Source organism: Oncorhynchus mykiss, chromosome 7 (assembly GCF_057628025.1).
Source record: "Oncorhynchus mykiss isolate SJ-2025 chromosome 7, ASM5762802v1, whole genome shotgun sequence".
In the NCBI taxonomy this organism is placed as follows: domain Eukaryota; kingdom Metazoa; phylum Chordata; class Actinopteri; order Salmoniformes; family Salmonidae; genus Oncorhynchus; species Oncorhynchus mykiss.
In genome coordinates this window covers 17,698,321-17,719,167 of record NC_143028.1, presented here as the reverse complement: position 1 = coordinate 17,719,167, position 20,847 = coordinate 17,698,321, and the positions used below count along the sequence as shown (strand labels likewise).

The 20,847-nt window shown below is 40.8% G+C and overlaps 1 protein-coding gene across 1 annotated transcript; it reads left to right on the top strand.

The window, feature by feature from the left end:
• The first annotated feature begins 685 nt into the window (after positions 1-685).
• Positions 686-20,749, top strand: LOC110527525 (chloride channel CLIC-like protein 1). The gene is made up of 9 exons (XM_021608861.3): positions 686-1,671; positions 3,239-3,319; positions 9,830-10,054; positions 11,388-11,528; positions 12,159-12,216; positions 14,528-14,625; positions 14,989-15,084; positions 15,392-15,826; positions 19,447-20,749. Exons 1-9 carry the CDS (start codon positions 1,537-1,539, stop codon positions 19,552-19,554), a joined length of 1,377 nt encoding a protein of 458 aa, XP_021464536.3. The 5' UTR covers positions 686-1,536; the 3' UTR covers positions 19,555-20,749.
• Positions 20,750-20,847: the final 98 nt, after the last annotated feature.

Below are 20,847 nucleotides of genomic sequence, written 5' to 3'. Positions count from 1 at the left end.
TCGTGACCTGTAGGAATAACTAGTTTGATGCAGTCCATGATGAATTACCTCAGCTATGTTACTTATTTGCTTCATAAAACGATACTATAAAGTATATTTTTGTTTTATTATTAAATATATATACAGTATATATTATGTATTTAACAGCTACATTTCAGGTGACGCAATGCCTTCATAAGATACATCATTGTCACAACACAACTGATTGGCTCAAACGCATTAAGAAGGAAAGAAATTCCCCAAATGAACTGGATCACCTGTTAATTGAAATGCATTCCAGGTGACTACCTCATGAAGCTGGTTGGTAGAATACCAAGAGTGTGCAAATCTGTCATCAAGGCATAGAGTGGCTACTTTGAAGAATCTCAAATATAAAATATATTTTGATTTGTTTAACACTTTTTTGTTGACTACATGATTCCATATGTGTTATTTCATAGTTTTGATGTCTTCACTATTAATCTACAATGTAGGAAATAGTCATAAAAAAAATAAAGAAAAACCTTGGAATGAGTAGGTGTCAACTTTTGACTGATACTGTATATACATCTGTATATCAACAGTTGATAAGTTTTATTAACTAAAAGTCCCAGAATAAAACCTTTAACTCAAATCTATTTGAATGATACGGTTTGTCTCGAACAGTTTAAGATCCCCTCATCTATATCATGTGTTTATCTTACAGACATTCTGCCTGATTCACCTGATCTGGTGGAAGACATGCTAAAGGGTTTCAGTTCCTTGACCAAGGATGACTACTACAGTGAGGCCCTGGTAGAAATGGCTGAACAATACTGAGCAATGAAAGCAAATGCATCAAGGCTGGTGTCTGAAATGCATTGCTTCGGCAAAGCCCATGTCAGCCAAGCAGCCAAGAGAGCAGCTTAACATCCCGGCAGCATTATTTTAATTTAACGTTTTTATTTCACCTTTATTTAACCAGGTAGGCTAGTTGAGAACAAGTTCTCATTTGCAACTGCGCCCTGGCCAAGATAAAGCATAGCAATTCGCCACATACAACAACACAGAGTTACACATGGAATAAACAACCATTTCGGCAGATCATTTTAGAAAGAGAGGGTCCAGATTGTCAAACCCGGCTGATTTGTAGAGGTCCATATTTTGCCGCTCTTTCAGAACATCAGCTATCTGGATTTGGGTGAAGAAGAAATGGTGGGGGCTTTGGCGGGTTGCTGTGGAGGGTGCCGGGCAGTTGACCAGCAAAACGACAAAACTGATGGCACTGTGATAGACTGCATCCAGTTTGCTGAGTTGAGTGTTGGAGGCTATTTTGTAGATGACATCGTCGAAGTCGAGGATCGGTAGGTGGCGGAGTGCACATTTAATTGTTGCGAACGCCATTATACCAACGAAGAAGAATGTCGCCAAAGCCAGTTAGACCACAGCTTGAAGTTATTGTTGTGTTTGAGGCACGAGTTATTAAATGTAGCTTAGCTAGAGTAGCCTCCCAATGTCATAGTAGTAACGTTAGCTAGCCGTCTTAAAAGGAAGAAGCTGTCAACAAGTGCTGTCACGATGTTAATCATCACTGCTGCTGTATGCAGCCTGTTGCTCGTTGCTCAAGGGCAGATGGACGATGAGGAATGGATTGATCCCTATGATATGTTGAACTACGACCCAAGCACAAAGACCATGAGAAAGCCTGCTGAGGTACAGTACAAGCAGCTGCGCAATGCCTGCTTTTCGTGCCATGACTCGGTGCCATTAGTTGAAATTATTATTTTATTGTTTGTGTCCCATCAAAAAAAAACATATTTTGACCAATGGGTAAAATAATGTGAAAGGCTGCAATATGTAACTTTTTAGGCGCCACGACCAAATTCACAGAAAGGTGTGTTATTAAAGACCATTTTCCAGTACATGAAACTCTTCGCGGCAAGAAATCCATCGCCCATTCAACATATCCTAGATTTATGTTTTTATTACTTCTTAACAATTTTTTTTTTTTTGTGGTTGTCATACGCTTACAATGTTTTGATTATTGATTGAACAGTCGTTAAGATTATATTTGTTTGTGATCTTTGCAAAATAATTTATGGACGCAGCAGTTATTCGCTAGAATAGTAACGCTCGTTGATATAGGCTGTCGCAAAAGTTAGCCAAAGAGCCATTTTACTGGTTTAAGTGTAAGTATAATGCAGTTGATTTGCGATGACACAAACATTCTATTAAGCAGGACATTCAAACGAGCCTTAATCTTATTGTAATCCAAAAGTAGTGTGAATTGCACTCATAAGTAACATGTAAATCGGGGCTTTAAAAAAAAGCGTTATATAAGAACGGCCATTCTCATTGAAAGCAAATATAGGAAGCGGTATGATGTATGCGCACTAATTCTATGCTTCCCGTTCTTAAGTTTCGTTTTTTTGGTATTTTACTTTCGGTTTTGTACACCAACTTCAAACAGAAGGAAGAAAATGCAATATTTTTGGTTATGAATAATATATTTCACTCTGTTTTAAATGGTACACTGATTATCTACACTAGACTTGCTTGTTTTGTCACAAACTGAAATGGCAGAACGATTTCTGCATTGTGCAGCTTTAAATGCGGAAGGCACATTTCGGTTTAATGCATTCAGTTGTGAAACTGACTAGGTATCCCCTTTCTGATGGTTGGCCAATACGCTTCTGACTGTGCCAGGGGATGATTATGAGGCCAGATCGTTCTTCAATATGTTCATAGATGACCAGCAGGGTCTAATAATAATAATAATATGTGGTTGAAGAGGATACGACAGGTCAGCACCTCCGTGGTAAATAAATGTCAGTTGGCTTTTCCTAGCCAAGCTTTCAGAAGTCGAGACAGAAGATCTGAAATTTGGCACACATGCTCAGGAATATGATTCTAGTTAACACACGTGATATATCAGACACCACTGTCCCGATTTTGGCAAATTACACTGATTGGCCCAAGGGGGCTGCTATAGTAATCAACTGAAACCCCACACTTTTAAAAAGCATACTTCCTTTCCTATTTGAGCATTAATTTGTCACTAATTGGCCCAAAAGGGGGCGACGCAACATTTGTGGGGGACGACATGTTTAATGTTGCCATGTTTTGTTGTTTTCTTTGACATGTTTCCTATTGCAGTAGCTAGCTATTTGAACAAAAACATGACAAATACACATTATTTTGAACATCTCTTAAATGCTTATGACAGAATGGCGAGAAGGTAAAATGTCACTTTCCTGAGTTTTCTTTTTTTCTTACACAGGTTTCACAGCTGCCTTCATGCAATCTGGTGTTCAAGCAATTCCTCACCAAGTTTCTAAAGGAGATAAAAAAATTTGGCCAGGTATGTTTTGGCATTGTCTCAACTTGTGTGAACACTAAATCGATGCCCTAATGCTCTTTATGTAAAGGCCGGAGCTATGGATCAGTAGGTAACCATCCTGCCTGCCCCCCTCAAATCTTTTCCCCAGAGCTGATCAATCAGATTCACATTCTGCTCATGTTGTTTTAAAAAATAACCCCCTTTTTCTCCCCAATTTCGTAGTATCCAATTGTTAGTATTTACTGCCTTGTCTCATCGCTACAACTCTCGTACGGGCTCAGGAGAGACGAAGGTCGAGAGTCATGCGTCCTCCGAAGCACAACCCAACCAAGCCGCACTGCTTCTTAACACAGCGCGCATCCAACCCGGAAGCCAGCCGCACCAATGTGTCGGAGGAAACACCGTGCACCTAGCAACCTGGTCAACGCGCACTGTGCCCGGCCCGCCACAGGAGTCGCTAGTGCACGATGAGAGAAGGATATTCCTACCGGCCAAACCCTCCCTAACCCGGACGACGCTAGGCCAATTGTGCGTCGCCCCACGGACCTCCCGGTCGCGGCCGGCTGCGATAGAGCCTGGGCTCGAACCCAGACTCTCTGGTGGTACAGCTAGCGCTGCGATGCAGTGCCTTAGACCACTGCGCCACCTAGGAGCTGCTCATGTTATTTTACACACAGATTTTTTTTTTTTTACATAGTTGCTGCTCACCCTCCCCCGCCCATCATGTTTCTTACATTTCTTTACTCACCCTCTTCTGAACCAATTTGATTGACATGATGTAGCCTACGTCTCTGCCTCATTTATGAATAGCAGAAATAAAAACCCTGCAGCTATTTGAAATGAATATTCTAAAAGTAAAGATATTTTGTAGGCTAATTTGGGATGTAGGCTACAACCTGTTGTAGGCTAACTAAGAATATTGCAGTAGCACAAGCAGGGCACAGTCTACACATTGCATTGGGGCAAAACAATCAGCGTTTTAACCAGATATACATTTGTGATGTTTGCAATAGCCTACTTTTACACTAGACAAAGACGTCTAAACATCGCCACGTGGAGGAAGGAGTATGGAATTACTCTAAAGTCTTTAATATCAAGCAAGCCTTTTGAATTCGAGAACAAATATCTGAGTGTTGCAAACAAAAATAATGATATTGAAAGCCAAAACAAATGTGCTTATTTTGTTAAGAGCAAAATAAATAATATTGTAAGGAAATAATTTTGAAAGGCAAGAACAATATTTTGGGCGATAAGGCCAAAATCTATATCCCGATAACGATACATATCACGCTATAGCACATTTTCTGTCAGAAATACATAAATAGTTTATATAAAATTATACTCAACAAATAAAAGGTACTTACTCATATTTGATTATTTCTCCTTTTATTTAGAACCTTTGTTCAAATTTTCAATTAAGCATGTAACAAAATATAAAATATTAATGTATAAAATCTAAAAAGGTAAATGGAAAACATTTCAACTATAGTTGCAAACAAAATAAATATAGGTCTAAAAATGTTATATACAGTTGAAGTCAGAAGTTTACATTCGCTTATGTTTGAGTCATTAAAACTAGTTTTTCAACCACTCCACAAATTTATTTTCAAACTATAGTTCTGGCAAGTCAGTTAGGACATCTACTTTGTGCGTGACACAAGTAATTGTTTAGACAGAATATTTCACTTTCACTGTATCACAATTCCAGTGGGTCAGAAGTTTACATACACTAAGTTGACTGTGCCTTTAAACAGCTTGGAAAATTCCAGAAAATTGTCATGGCTTTAGATGCTTCTGATAGGCTAATTGACATAATTTGAGTCAATTGGAGGTGTACCTGTGGATGTATTTCAAGGCCTACCTTCAAACTCTGTGCCTCTGCTTGACATCATAGGAAAATCTAAAGAAATCAGCCAAGACCTCAGAAATAAAATTGTAGACCTCCACAAGTCTGGTTCATCCTTGGGAGCAATTTCCAAACACCTGAAAATCCCACTTTCATCTGTACAAACAATAGTACGCAAGTATCAACACCATGGGACCACGCAGCCGCCATACCGCTCAGGAAGGAGATGCGTTCTGTCTCCTAGAGATGAACATACTTTGGTGCGAAAAGTGCAAATCAATCCCAGAACAACAGCAAAGGACCTTGTGAAAATGCTGGAGGAAACGGGTACAAAAGTGTCTATATCCACAGTAAAACAAGTCCTATATCGACAACCTGAAAGGCCGCTGAGCAAGGAAGAAGCCACCGCTCCATAACCGCCATAAAAAAGCCAGACTACGGTTTGCAACTGCACATGGGAACTTTTTGGAGAAATGTCCTCTGATGAAACAAAAATAGAACTGTTTGGCCATAATGACCATTGTTATATATGGAGGAAAAAGGGGGAGGCTTGCAAGCTGAAGATCACCATCCCAACCGTGAAGCACAGGGGTGGCAGCATCATGTTGTGGGGTGCTTTGCTGCAGGAGCGACTGGTGCACTTCACAAAATAGACGGCATCATGAGGAAAGAAAATTATGTGAATATATTGAAGCAACATCTCAAGACATCAGTCAGGAAGTTAAAGCTTGGTTGCAAATGGGTCTTCCAAATAGACAATGACCCCAAGCATACTTCTAAAGTTGTGGCAAAATGGCTTAAGGACAACAAAGTCAAGGTATTGGAGTGGCCATCACAAAGCTCTGACCTCAATCCTATAGAAAATTTGTGGGCAGAACTGAAAAATTGTGTGTGAGCAAGGAGGCCTACAAACCTGACTCAGTTACACCAGCTCCTTCAGGAGGAATGGGCCAAAATTCACCCAACTTATTGTGGGAAGCTTGTGGAAGTCTACCTGAAACATTTGACCCAAGTTAAACAATTCAAAGGCAATGCTACCAAATACTAATTGAGTGTATGTAAACTTCTGACCCACTGGGAATGTGATGAAAGAAATAATTCTCTCTACTATTCTGACATTTCACATTCTTAATAAAGTGGTGATCCTAACTGACCTAAAACAGGGAATATTTAGTGGGATTAAATGTCAGGAATTGTCAAACTGAGTTTATATGTATTTGGCTAAAGTGTATGTAAACTTCTGACTGTGTGTGTATATATTATTATTTTTTTTTGGGGGGGGGGGGGCTTGCTTGTTTTGCATGTTATTTTGACATTACTACGTGTCGCATATTAATTTGCATTTGGTACCTTGGATCAAACGTTAGCACTAACTCACAAAGCGGTTTATTATGTTCAGCATAGGAGAGCCAAGCACAGGAAGCAGCTTTTTCAGTAGTTTAGTTGGAATAGGGTCCAGTATGCAGCTTGAAGGTTTAAAGGCCATGATTATTTTCATATAAAGCAGCTTGATTGCTCATTCCAGATGTTAGATGTGTTGATTAGAATCACATTAGAATCTTCAGCACCTAACCAGAGTTTCTAAACCCAGAGGCGCAACATTGCAAGATTTATGGGAACGTTTGCGAAGCAGGCCGGGGTTTGAGACGTCTATGGACTTGATATTGCAGCTGACACTGCAGGCAATTATTAGCATCAGTCATTCACAATTTTCCCACAATACATCACGGTTTTGATGCTCTTAAACACAGCCAATGAGAGTGGAAAATTGTGAGTGAAAAAAGTGGAAAATTCTTCCATAGTTGTTAATTTTCTCAATCTAAAGGCACAACCTGGATTAGAGCCAAAGCCTCAAGTAGTTGAACATGTGTTACTCCAACCTTGTGAAACTGACACTGATGTGTACCTGCACATGAGCTTAGCTAGCCAATGTCACCATGACATTGCCTATAAGTGTGATCGGGGATTTCTATTGGTAGAAGCAGTTTCTGCCCATGGTCATACTGTACTACTAGCAAAGAAGCTAGCAAGCAAGTTGATTAACACAAATGACTGTGGTCATTTCTAGATAGCTGCAGTGCCAAAACCAACTTTCTAAACCTCAAATTACACTGCAATCGGAAAGTATTCAGACCCCTTGACTTTTTCCACACTTTGTTACAGCCTTATTCTAACAAATTACGCTCCTTAATCTACACACAATACCCCACAACGACAAAGCAAAAACAGGTTTTTAGAAATGTTTGCCAATTTATAAATATACATTTAAAACCTGGAGATATCACATTTACATAAGTATTCAGACCCTTTACTCAGTACTTTGTTGAAACACCTTTGGCAGCGATTACAGCCTCAAGTCTTCTTGGGTATGATGCTATGAGCTTGACACAGCTATATTTGGGGACTTTCTCATATTCTTCTATGCAGATCCTCTCAAGCTCTGTCAGGTTGGATGGGGAGCGTCGCTGCACAGCTATTTTCTGGTCTCTCCAGAGATATTCAGCTGGGTTCATGTCCGGGCACTGACTGGGCCACTAAAGGACATTCAGAGACTTGTCCTGAAGCCACTCCTGCGTGCGTTGTCTTGGCTGTGTGCTTGGAGTCATTGTCCTGTTGGAAGGTGAACCTTTCCCCAGTCTGAGGTCCTGAGAACCCGCTCTAGAGCACGTTTTCATTGCTCTGTTCATATTTCCTCTCCTGACTAGTCTCCCAGTCCCTGCCGCTGAAAAACATCCCCACAGCATGATAATGCTGCCTCCACCATGCTTCACCGTAGGGATGGTGCCAGGTTTCCTCCAGACGTGACGCTTGGCATTCAGGCCAGAGAGTTCAATGTTGGTTTCATCAGACCAGAGAATTTTGTTTCTCATGGTCTGAGAGTCCGTTATGTGCCTTTTGCTGAGGAGTGGCTTCCGTATGGCCACTACCTTAAAGTCCTGATTGGTGGAGTGCTGCAGAGATGTTTGTCCTTCTGGAAGGTTCTCCCATCTCCACGGAGGAGCTCTGTCAGTGACCATTGGGTTCTTCTCCCCCGATTGCTTGTTTGGCTGGGCGGCTAGCTCTCAGAAGAGTCTTGGTGGTTCCAAACTTCCGTTTAAGAGTGATGGAGGCCACTGTGTTCTTGGGGACCTTCAATGCTGCAGGAATGTTTTGTTACCCTTCCCCAGATCTGTGCCTCGACGCAATATTGTCTCGGAACTCTACGAACGATTACTTCGACCTCATGGCGTAGTTTTTGCTCTGACATGCACTGTCAACAACTGTGGGACCTTTTTAAATAGACAGATGTGTTCCTTTTCAAATCATGTCAATTGAATTGACCACAGGTGGACTCCAAGTTGTAGAAACAGCTCAAGGTTGATCAATGGAAACAGGATGCACCTGAGCTCAATTGAGTCTCATAGCGAAGGGTCTGAATACATATGTAAATAAGGATTTCTGTTTTTATTTTGAATAAATGTGCAAAAATGTCAACCTGTTCGCTTTGTCATTATTGTTTGTGTGTAGATTGAGGATGTTTCTTAAAATCTATTTTAGAATAACGCTGTAATGTAACTAAATGTAGAAAAGGTCAAGGGGTCTGAATACTTTCCAAATGCACTATATGTACACTATATATACAAAAGTATGTTGACTCCCCTTCAAATGAGTGGATTTGTCAAAATCATGGGCATTAACGTGGAATTACCCGTATACTAAAACGGAGAACAGCATCCTGTTCGTGAGAGTCTCATCTTTCCATAGAGGGTTCATATTCGTGTGTAGCCCAAATCGTTCAGAGATACTTTTTTTTCGCTAGAAAACTGATTTTTCGGGACATCTCCTGGTCTGCTAAATACTGCTTTAGCTTTGCCACATTCCACAGTAGATGCGGAAGGCCGACATGAGCGGATGTGGTGGATCAAGACGCAGCCCATGCAAAAAAAGCAACATATCTCTGTTAAACAGATTTTGATGGGGATTTTTGTATTAAGCTAATTAGATGTCGACTCAGATATCGTCTCTAGGGGGTTATGAAATAAACAATTTGTGCGGGCTGGTAAAATCCCTCCATGCGAGGTTGAAAACCAAATGGCTAGTAGCCGATCATAAAAGCGTCAAGAAAAGTTAAAGTTGTGACCCAGTAGCCTATTTCCCAAATATTTTAATAGCCTGAGAAGTTGTCCAAAATATGCCGCATTCAAAAAGAACAAGAAGGAAGGCCAGTCCATTGGCCTAGGCATAGGCTATTCTCAATGGCAGCTTTATGAGAGACGGAACAAACAATATAACCTAACTCAGTACGGTACGAAAGCCTGTTGCTCATCAGTTGACTGTCATTTCTTCGTGGGTGCGCCACAAAGACGTGCACATACACCTGACCTGGCCATGCTGAGACTCCACCAGAAAGATTAGAAAAGATTTGCCTTCACTTAGCCTCTGCCCACAACCATTATTTTTCGCCATGAATCGTCCAGTTATAGCATGTGATTTTGCGCTATAGCCTGACAGTGGTTGTAGCGGAGGTATTTATAATGGGGGGCAATACCATCTTTTATAAAAGTTGAGTACATAATCACAATGGGATAAAGGTTGACATCGCCCAACCCAAGTTTTACCCCCTTGTGATGTAATATGCTATCTGTATATGCCAAGTGACTGTACTTTGTTGTGCTATTTATTTTATATTATTTTCCAACCACTAGCCCAGTGATTTCCAGAATGATCTCTACTACGACGCCAAAGTAAGACTGTCTCGGCAAGCGTTGGCGGAGATCTGGAAGCTTCTGGAGGGAATGGACACCTGTAGAATGGGGGATCTGGACGATGCCCTCAGCCAGATCCTGGTGGATCTCAAACCACATGAACTCGAGGCCTCGAGATGGCACTTTGAGGACACCTTTGGTGTGGAGATCGACACAGTCATGAAGGTGATAATGTGTAGCAGAAGGACTGTGATGCTCAAAATCAAGTGCACACCACATGTGGTTTGCCTCAAGGAATTGATGATTGACAGTTTGTAAAGTAGGCTACAGGGAGGATGAAATTTAAAATAACTTTTATTTTTCTGTGAGGGAACGTCTTTTCTGGAAAACACAGTAACTCATGGGCAAGGACTAGCCTACACACAAACTAAAGGACATATGAAAACAAAACTACTCTCAATGGTGCTGGCTGGCATGTCTGATCTCTGCTTGAGGAGGCGAGTCCGATCTGCTCCACAAGCTAACTGCCACTTTTGTGTTCATCGATATCTTAACCGCTACGATTCAGAGCACAGTCATTTACTGTACACTCAAGACAAGACAGAACTGATACCACTCGTTGGCGTTATAACGGCAGGAATATTTCTCATCGTCATTGCAGTTATTTAAAGAGCGACTGCCCCTAAAAACTTAAATGGCCTATGAGACATCAATATGAGCGAGAAACATTTTATTATTGTGTCAATATTGACTACAAAATGTAAATAGGATCATTTTGGTCATAAAGTAGTTCTCGTCCAAAACAGATTTGCACGATAGGAAAGTCACGGAATGAAGGGTACCGTAACAGTTTTCCGTGCGTTGGGTTTATTATAATCCTGCCCACAGCTGGCAGTACCCAAGTAATCGTCAATTAGGAGCGCAGCTGCACGCAACCTGATCGTAATGCCCATGGTCAATTTGGTTTGACATTCGATATCCCTATGTGGCTAGTTGGAGACATCTGTAAACTACACAATGTACATGGGGCAATATTTTAAAAGGTCAGTAGCTCCAAATGTTTATGACTTAACCTCAAACCATCAAAACATTTTAGAAATTGAGATACAAATATTGAAAGCATTTAATGAGACAACTAAAATATGTGCGACATGAAAATATTGTCCCAGAGATGGGCTATCCGAAGTCGAGCCAAATTTTCCACGCTCGCTCACCAGCTGGCTGAAGCTAAATGACAAAATGATTTAGTTAACTCTTCCCACCTGCGAACACGAGCAAACCACACCCCGAAACCAAATCCTGTTTGAATTCAGTCATGGCTGTTAGCATTTCTTAATGAACCAAAACAAAGCCAAATAAGTGCTTACCAAACTCTGTCCTGGGGGCCCCCATGGTGCACGTTTATTTTTTTTCCGTAGCACTTCACAGCTGATTCAAATAACCAACTCATCAAGCTATTATTTGAATCTGCTTGTGTAGTGCTAATGAAAAATTCTAAACTGGCCCCCAGGACAGAGTTTAGGAAGCCCTGCTCTAAAGGACCTTCTCTCTCTTCCAGGTGTTTGTTTGTGTCTTAATTATAGTGGTCATCGTCTGCAGCGAGCTGTGGTCTACAGTCTCCTGGTTTGTCCAGTTCAAGCGAATCTTCACCATCTGCTTTCTCATCGGTCTGGTGTGGTTTTGCTTCCTCCTCTACAAGGTAAATTATCAATACACACTTCCATGCATTCTGTAAAATGTCCACTTGCTAATAACCCCTTACTGTCTATGATGTTCTATGTCTAGTAGTAAATAAATATAGTTATTATAATTAATTTGAAGGTACAAAATTACTTATTTTCAGACAGTGGCCAGTCTGGCTACTTTCAGTGTAGGGTCTGTCTGCTTCAGGATTGATTCATGTTCTCAGAAGTAAAAAAAAAAATATCTGTAGGCTAAATGCTACAATAGTATTTTGTCTTTGCAAATTATATTTTTGGGGGGGTTTATGAACAGGTAAGGATGACTTAAGCTAGTTCAGCTATTTATAATATGCCGTGGCTTAGAGTTTTTTAAATTATAGACTAACTAAATAAATTGAAGGAACACCAAGGAATATCTTGAGGGAAAAACAAAATGTCTTATCAGGAGAGGTGGACTATGTGTTTTTTTTGTTGTGAGATTGATTGATAGATAGATGAGGGATAATAGCAGTTGTCGAACCAGGGTTCGAACTGTGGGTGTGTGGACCCAGGGACGGCAGCAACTGCCACTAAACCAGCTTCTGATCCAGGAATGGTACAATGCTAAATCCATCATATCTGTCATTGTAATTTTATTGTCCTGTCAGATTGACTTTGCCGTCGACGCGAAATGCACCGGGAAAATTGACTGGTGGGACTTAAATGGTGAGCTGATGCAAAAAACATTAACACCTGAGTTTTGCATAAGAAAAATGTGGGATTACATTTGAATAAATGCGTCGTTCTTTTATAATAATTGGTGCATGAAGAGATAATATATCAATTTTGTAATGCCATTAAAAAAAATAGGTATTAAAACGCATGGTCGTTGTTAGAGACATAGTATGTGAGCGGAGAGGAGTGGAGCATGCTTCATTTGTCTGGAGCGTGAGATTCCCAAAGGCCGGGGGCATCGGCCTTTTAGCCCGCTCCAAAGTAGCGCTCCGGTAGCACTCGCTTCACGAGCTCAGAGCATGCCAGTGTGCTGCTATCTACAGCCCCTTCCTTTAGCTACGGTTACGGAGTTCGCTAAATATTTTCAAAAGGAAATTGATAGAACACACAAATGCTAAATCAAGTCGACTTACAACGACGAGGACCAAGAGGGAATGCGGGGATATAGTGTCCACAACTCAATAATCATTGTGGAATCTGAAAAGATACCCATCCCATACTTTCTACGTGCACATGCAGACAGAAAGGAACGAGATGGGTAGATAACTGTCATTGTAGCAAAGCATTTATAAGCCAAAAAAAATTGTGTGTTTCGTTCATTTTTGTTCTATTATCTATACTATAGGCCATCATTGATTTTGGCCCAATAAGGACTGGCATATTCCCATGTTCAAGGAGCTTTCCGTTTTGATTGGGTTATTTTGCCTAAAAACCTTTTAGGCCTAACTATAGAAACATTTAAAAACAACTCTGCCTTCCTGCCCAGCCTGGCAGAAGTGGCCCGAATGGTATTTAGCATTCCCAGTGGCTCTGCAAGTGTACAGTTCTCCAAGAAACTTAGCATGAGCCTGAAGCCACAGACTCTGGCCAAACTCATGTTTCTAAAAATGAATTCAAAGGAACTATTAAGTAATGTTTCATTTCATTTTTATTTAACTCTTGAGTCACAGCCTATATGCGCAATTTATAGACTATAATGATTTAATACAACCAGCCTATTGTGTCGCGCATGCAAATGCTTCACAATGTATTTATTTGTCGGCTATAGCCTTGAAATAATATAGCCTAAATAATTCATTTTCGTTCCTGACTACCTGCTATTTAATGACATGTAGCCTATTTTCGCTTCTTACATTCACCTTTTCATGTTTATTCAAATAATTTTCATTCAAATCCATATGTTTTGGTTTTAATACTTAAAAAACAATTGGTAGGTCCAGGTAGTCACAAATATTGTTGGTTAAATTGTGATTTTTAATGAATGGAGCAAATTGGAGCAGAAGTTTTTTAATGTATTTATTTTTCAGCATGGTTTTGACCTCTCCATGTGCGACAAGCGCGATTTCCAACCACTCAACTCCGCTCACATACTCTGGTTGGAGACCATTTAGACCTGAGCACCTTTTCTTGTATAATTATCAGTAGTAATAATCCTTTTATGGGTCAGGGCTGATAAAATAGTCATTTACAATCTCGCTCTTTACTGGTTTATATAATGATGTTCTCTTAGAATTTTTTTGTATTTTTTATATATATATCCTTGTAGATTGAAAGTGTTGTTCGGTTTAAGCTCTTTGTGTATGAGAAGTGGAGTTTATTTAGTGGACTGCAGTGAACTGTAGGAATGTGTACTCCCAATAACTCGAGGCCCTCTCACCACTGGGTAAAAAAAAGTCCTGTGATATGCACAGAGGTTCTAGATTTCTGGTACAAACTCCAGGAAGACAGCAAAAAAAAGAAGCTCAAACTAGATTTGTTACACCCAACTGGAAGTGTCAGCTAAGAACATACAATTCAATGCCCATTTTATACCCTTAGTTCTCACGTCTTCCTTTCCAGAAAGATGTGTTTCAGTACTTTTCCATCATCCACTATTTCTCTGTGCTCCTCCTCGCATATCACAGGACTTGTTATCAGTCAAGAGAGGGCCTTGAGTTATCGAGAGTACATATTCCTGCAGTCCACCAAAACATTCCACTTCTCATACACAAAGAGCTTCCACCTAACACTACTTTATATCTCAAAGGATATATATATAAAAAAAACATCTATTTAAGAGAATATAATGATATATACCAGTAAAGATAGAAAATAGTCCGATTTGTAAATTACTATATTTTTTTTATATCAGCCCTTACCCATAATTATTAGAACAGATAAGTATACAAGAAAATGTGCTAATGGTCTCCAACAGCATAAACATTTTGTTACACTTTTTGCAGTAAGCTTACTGTGGAAATGCATATTGGTTTATGTTGCCATGAAGCCTACTATATTGGACTCCTTCCTGCCTTTACCCCAGATTGGTACAGAGGTGCCATGACTCTCCAGGAAGGTCTCTGTAAGATGTACAACAAAGTCCTCAACGTCAGCCCAATCCTTCTCGTATCCCAAGCTAAGGTAACCTGTAGTTGACAACCGGGGTTGGGGACAATTCCATTTCAAGTCAGCCGTACAGGATGTAAGTGCAGAGCCTTTGGTCTAGCGGTAAATGCCCTCGGCACATAAACTGCTCCCTACCGGAGATGAGGGATCAAACCCCAACTCCAACCCTTATATCCTTCCCATCTCTCTGTATCTGTCTCTCATTCTACCTGTCCAAATCAAGTAAACAATGAGTGAATCCTTCCTGCATTGAAATGGAATTGACCGCAACCCTGTTGATGACCAATTACCTGTGTAGCATTTAGCCCATTTCCATGATGGTGTGTTATGTCTCTCTCTGAATGCAATCACTATGACCATCACCGACCTCTTCGGAAGCACTTTGGCCAGAGGATCAGCGAGTTGCTCGTAGCCATCAAGGTCCTACCGGTCACCCGGGATATCCCTGTGCTCCTCATCGTGCTTTCCATCCTGGTGCGTGTACACACACACACACACACACACACACACACACACACACACACACACACACACTTGAAACACTTTTAGAAGGCCTTGGGTAAATCCCATTTCAATTAAAACAATTCAGAAAGAGAATTGGTGTTGAAAAATCCTTAAGAAAATAAATGGCCCTTTTTGAATGAGAAATTTAAATTTACTTCCATATTTAAATGGAATTGAGCCCAATCCCTGACTATCACACTGCAGTCATAGTAACTGTTTCCAGTTGTAGCCAGTTCGCTACATGTCACTGAAGCAGTATATTCCTCATGTTCCTCAGGTGTTTATGTACTGTAGATGCCAGGCAGCCATCAAGCACTGCATTACGAGACTGCTGAGAATCGGCAGGCCCAGGGACACCCCTCCTCTAGCCATGGACCAGCCCGAGCCCCAGGCCCATCTGAGAGGTACAAACCATGACCCACTGGCAGGGGGGGAGGCCCTTCAATGCTCCCCTCCCAGAAACGTGGAGACCCTGAGGAACGACGACTGGCCGTTTAGCAACGCCCAGGAAGAGGTACAACAACCAGTTGTAGGTGGGGCCGCAACTGCAGGCAATGACTCACAAGAAGCTAAACCCTCTCTAGCTAAACCCTCTCTAGCTAAAGCCAAACCCAATGAGAGGGACGTGACGTCTGAATCTAAGGTGGCTACTGACGGGGAGTCTAAGCAGCTGGCCGAGAGGCAGCCCTCACCAACTACACAAGGGAATAATGTAAGTGGTTTGTGTTGATCTCAGCTGAGATAAGGATGCGAAGGTGTTCCCTTATGAACCTGGGGGCTTATCGAAAGCAGCCTGTCATTCTAGGTCTTTAGCCGCTACACTGGAAGTGTATACCGGAGGTAAGGCCAGCAGAGAGCAAGCCACTTCAGCAAGTGGTCTCAGCCGTGAGCTGTACAACAAATCCTTAAAACTACAACCAAACATAATTTTACACTTCAGAGCTGCAAGCCACAGAGGGGACCCGCCAGCCTCTGTAGCAGTGGAGGAAAAGGTTGAGTAGAGTGGGGATTTGGGGAAATTGTATGTAGAAGGACTGGAGAAGTTCAACCGTTGACTCTACTCCAAAATTAATTAAAATATAGTTTCCACCTCCCAGAAATAAGCCCAATAAGATATTACATATTGGTAAAATGATTTTAACATATTGGACCAAGCATATAGCCTATGCGTGGTCCATCTTATCAGGTATGCTATAAGCAGTATCACCTGTAGCCCAAGTGGCTATAAATGAATAGGCTGACTCATTGGTTTTGCTATCTGCATTTAACATGGGCATAATCATTAGCTAGATCTGAAATGGGATCTTTTAACTAGTTAGCATGTTTTGATAAATGTTATGTCCAGACAAGTTGCATAAACACACTGAATATAGGATAACTTGGGGACAAAACGCCACACGGTAACACGCCCCCTCCTGTACTTCTCACAGAAACCACTTGGTGTCGGCATGCTCCTCGGATCCAAATGCTGGTGACGGGTAGCACTTTGCTTGGCAGCTGGCATTGAAAGCCCCCTGCTAGGTGAAAGGTGTTCCAATGACGGGCCATGAGGTTAATATAGCTGGTGGTGGATGGTTGTCAAACTGTTGAAAAACGATCATTCAGACCAGCCTTCCTGATCTGAACTTTTGTAAACTACATTATGGATATTGGAAAATGACCTATGTTTATGGGTATACAGTCAATAAGTCCCCTGTCCTTGTTTTTAAATGCCTACCACAGCACCTTATATGCATTAATAGGATGATTCAGATTCTACATCAGTTGGTTAATTGCAGAACCGGTGTTTTTATTTTACCCAAATTGTTCTAGCGCCACTGTCCTTTATTGTGCTTTTGTTTGCCTGCCTGGTCATGGTCAATGTGCATGTACCTTCAACACATGATGATTGTGTGCAGTGATCCTGTCAGTGGTGGAAATGTTTTGAGGTAATGTGAATGATGTTCTGTAATGGTATTACAATAGACAAATCCACATGAATAGGCAGGCGTACGTCATTGGGTATTACTAATATACACTAAGTGTACAAAATATTATGAACACATGCTCTTTCCATGACAGACTGACAAGGTGAAGGCGATGATCCTTTCATTGATGTCACTTGTTAAATCCACTTCAATCCGTGTAGATGAATTCGAGGGGACCGGATAAAGGGGTTGCACTACTCAATATTAGGAAGGTGGTGTTAATGTTTTGTACACGGTGCATTCGGAAAGTATTCAGACCCCTTCCCTTTTTCCACATTTTTGTTACGTTACAGCTTAATTCTATAATGGATGTAATCCCCCCCCCTCATCAATCTACACTCAATACCACAAAATGACAAAGCGAAAATAGGTTTTTAGAAATGTTTGCAATTTTAAAAAAAAAAATGTTTTATGAAAAAAACAGAAATACCCTATTTTCACAAGTATTCAGACCCTTTTGCCATGAGACTCAAAATTGAGCACAGGTGCATCCTGTTTCCATTGATCATCCTTGAGATGTTTCTACAACTTGATTGGAGTCCCCTGTAGTGTCAGGACTTGTAGTGTCAGGACTATCATTAAATGTGAAGACTTATTTTATGAATTCTCTGTGTAATTATTATTATGTGATTAACTAGGAAGTCAGGGCACCACAGATCTCTATTTCCCAAATCGACTCTTCAGATATTTTCATATCTTAACAAAACAATCTCTTATTAAGGAATTATTATTATTATTACCTCACCTGTTCTCATTACTGACCATCGCAAACCCTTGAATATCTGCACGAACTCTAGCCTAAATCATGAATCAGCGATATACAAATTGGCTTATTTATTTACTAACTAACTAGTCACACAGAATTACTTAAACAAACAGTAGATATTTAGGTTACTACATGATACAAAGAAAGTCCCTAGCGGACGAAGCCGATATGACAGCTTGGTAGCCAAACGAAAGGGGTGGGGACTGAGCGGGAAAAACTAAATGGATTCACTACACATAGTTGATAATTATATTAATTGAAATGCTAATCCTTTGCACATGAGCGGCCGCTCATTCGAGAATAATTGCAATGTATATATTTAGGCCCGTATGTCGTTTTTGTCTTCTCTGTTGGAATCCAGTCCGTCTGCTGGAGAGTCAGTTCATAATGGTCCGTAGAGCTCCGAGACAGGATTGTGTCGAGGCACAGATCTGGGGAAGGGTACCAAAAAAATTCTGCAGCATTGAAGATCCACAAGAACACAGTGGCCTCCATTCTTAAATGGAAGAAGTTTGGAACAACCACAAACTCTTCCTAGAGCAGGCCGCCTGGCCAAACTGAGCAATCGTGGGAGACGGGCCTTGGTCAGGGAGGTGACAAAGAATCCAATGGTCACTTTGACAGAGCTCCGGAGTTCCTCCGTGGAGATGGAAGAACCTTCTAGAAGGACAACCATCTCTACAGCACTCTACCAATCAAGCCTTTATGGTAGAGTGGCCAGATGGAAGCCACTCATCAGTAAAAGGCACAATAGCCAGTTTGGAGATTGTCAAAAGGCACCTAAAGGACTCAGACCATGAGAAACCAGATTCTCTGGCCTGTGAAACCAATAATATGAAACCAACCAATATATACTCTTTGGCCTGAATGCTAAGCGTCACGTCTGGAGGAAACCTGGCACCATCCCTATGGTGAAGCATGGTGGTGGTAGCATAATGCTGTGGGCATGTTTTTCAGGGACTGGGATACTAGTGAGGTAGATCCTTGATGGAAACCTGCTCCAGAACGTTCAGGACCTCAGACTGGGATGAAGGGTCACCTTCCAACAGGACAACGACCCTAAGCACACAGCCAACACGGGGGTGTCTTTGGGACAAGTCTCTGAATGTCCTTGAGTGGCCCAGCCAGAGTCCAGACTTGAACCCGGTCAAACATCTCTTGAGAGACCTGAAAATAGCTGTGCAGCGACGCTCCCCATCCTACCTGACAGAGCTTGAGAGGATCAGCAGAGAAGAATGGGAGAAACTCCCCAAATACATGTGTGCCAAGCTTGTAGTGTCATACCCTTGAAGAATCAAGGCTGTAATCACTGCCAAAGGTGCTTCAACAAAGTACTGAGTAAAGGGTCTGAATACTTATGTAAATGTGATATGTTTTTTTTTGTGGGTTTTTGTGTAAATACATTTGCAACCATTTCTAAACCTGTTTTTGCTTTGTCATTATGGGGTATTGTGTTTAGATTGAGAAATCTATTTTAGAATAAGGCTGTAACGTAAAAAGTCAAGGGGTCGGAATACTTTTCGAATGCACTGTAGCTGTGGCTTCTCATAAGATGGAATGATTTGTTTCTAAATATTGCTCTTTGCTTACTGTTTGCAGACGCAGGAGAAGTCATCAGAAGAGAAGATGTCATCTATCTCAGGGCAGCATGGTGAAACTGATAGGGTGCCTGTACAAGAGACTGAACCAACGTCGCTAGCACTATAGACTATATTCTTGTCATTGACAGCAGTGCGCAATCTCAAATCCATTGGATGCCTTAAGCCAGTTATGAAGATGCAGTTTTTCAAGATAATGAAGAATACTTTTTATTTCATTTTTTAAACATGTTTTTCAGTTTACAATGTAGGCCATAGTGATTTTTTTTTTATCTTTAAAAAAAATAGCAGGTTGTTTACCTGTCTTACATTATTTTTTTGTTAGGGAAAGACCAGCCTTAATATTGTATAGATTCCATCAATGTAATTGTCCATCATTTACAATCCCCCATATTTTTTTTGTTTATATATACATTTTAAAAAACACACAGTACTGTTCAAAACACCAGTCTCAACATCAACAGTGAAGAGGCAACTCCGAGATGATGCTTGCATTCTAGGCCGAGTTCCTTTGTCCAGTGTCGGTGTTCTTTTACCCATCTTGATCTTTTCTTTTTATTGGCCAGTCTGAGATATGGCTTTTTCTTTGCAACTCTGCCTAGAATTCCAGCATCCCGTAGTCGCCTCTTCACTGTTGATGTTGAGACTGGTGTTTTGCGGATACTATTTAATGAAGCTGCCAGTTGAGTACTTGTGAGGCATCTGTTTCTCAAACTAGACACTAATGTACTTGTCGTCTTGCTCATTTGTGCACCGGGGCCTCCCACTCTTTCTATTCTGGTTAGAGCCAGTTTGCGCTATTCTGTGAAGGGAGTAGTACACAGCAGTGTACGAGATCTTCAGTTTCTTGGCAAATTCTCGCATGGAATCGCCTTCATTTCTCAGAACAAGAATAGACTGATGAGTTTCAGAAGAAAGTTCTTTGATTCTTGCCATTTTGAGCCTGTAATCGAACCAACAAATGCTGATGCTCCAGATACTCAAGTAGTCTAAAGGCCAGTTTTATTGCTTCTTTAATTAGCATGACAGCTTTCAGCTGTGCTAACATAATTGCAATAGCCATTTAAATTATAAACTTGGATTAGCTATAAACTATCAAAATAAAGTCTCACACCATGTTACCTCCCAGCAATTTAATGGGTTTTTAACCAACATTTCGGCATCACTGTGCCTTCCTCAGGGCAATGTCATGAATACTTGAACCAGGTTATGTTGACGCAGTGAAATTAGTGTAACCAATGACAATAGTGAGGGGTGTGTCATAATGATTAAGTTAATTAAAATGACTGAAACTGTTGAATATTGTATATGGCATATCAAATATAGTATGCTATTGTTATCATATAGAAACAATGGAATAGTGTACATCATACCAGCGTCAACATATTATTGTTAAATTCAA

Excerpts from the sequence above, each read along its gene's own strand:
- LOC110527525 (XM_021608861.3), top strand. The coding sequence starts at position 1,537 with ATGTTAATCATCACTGCTGCTGTATGCAGCCTGTTGCTCGTTGCTCAA. Across the intron at positions 11,529-12,158 it reads TTTGCTTCCTCCTCTACAAG|ATTGACTTTGCCGTCGACGC; the intron begins GTAAATTATCAA and ends TTGTCCTGTCAG. Across the intron at positions 14,626-14,988 it reads TTCTCGTATCCCAAGCTAAG|CACTTTGGCCAGAGGATCAG; the intron begins GTAACCTGTAGT and ends CCTCTTCGGAAG.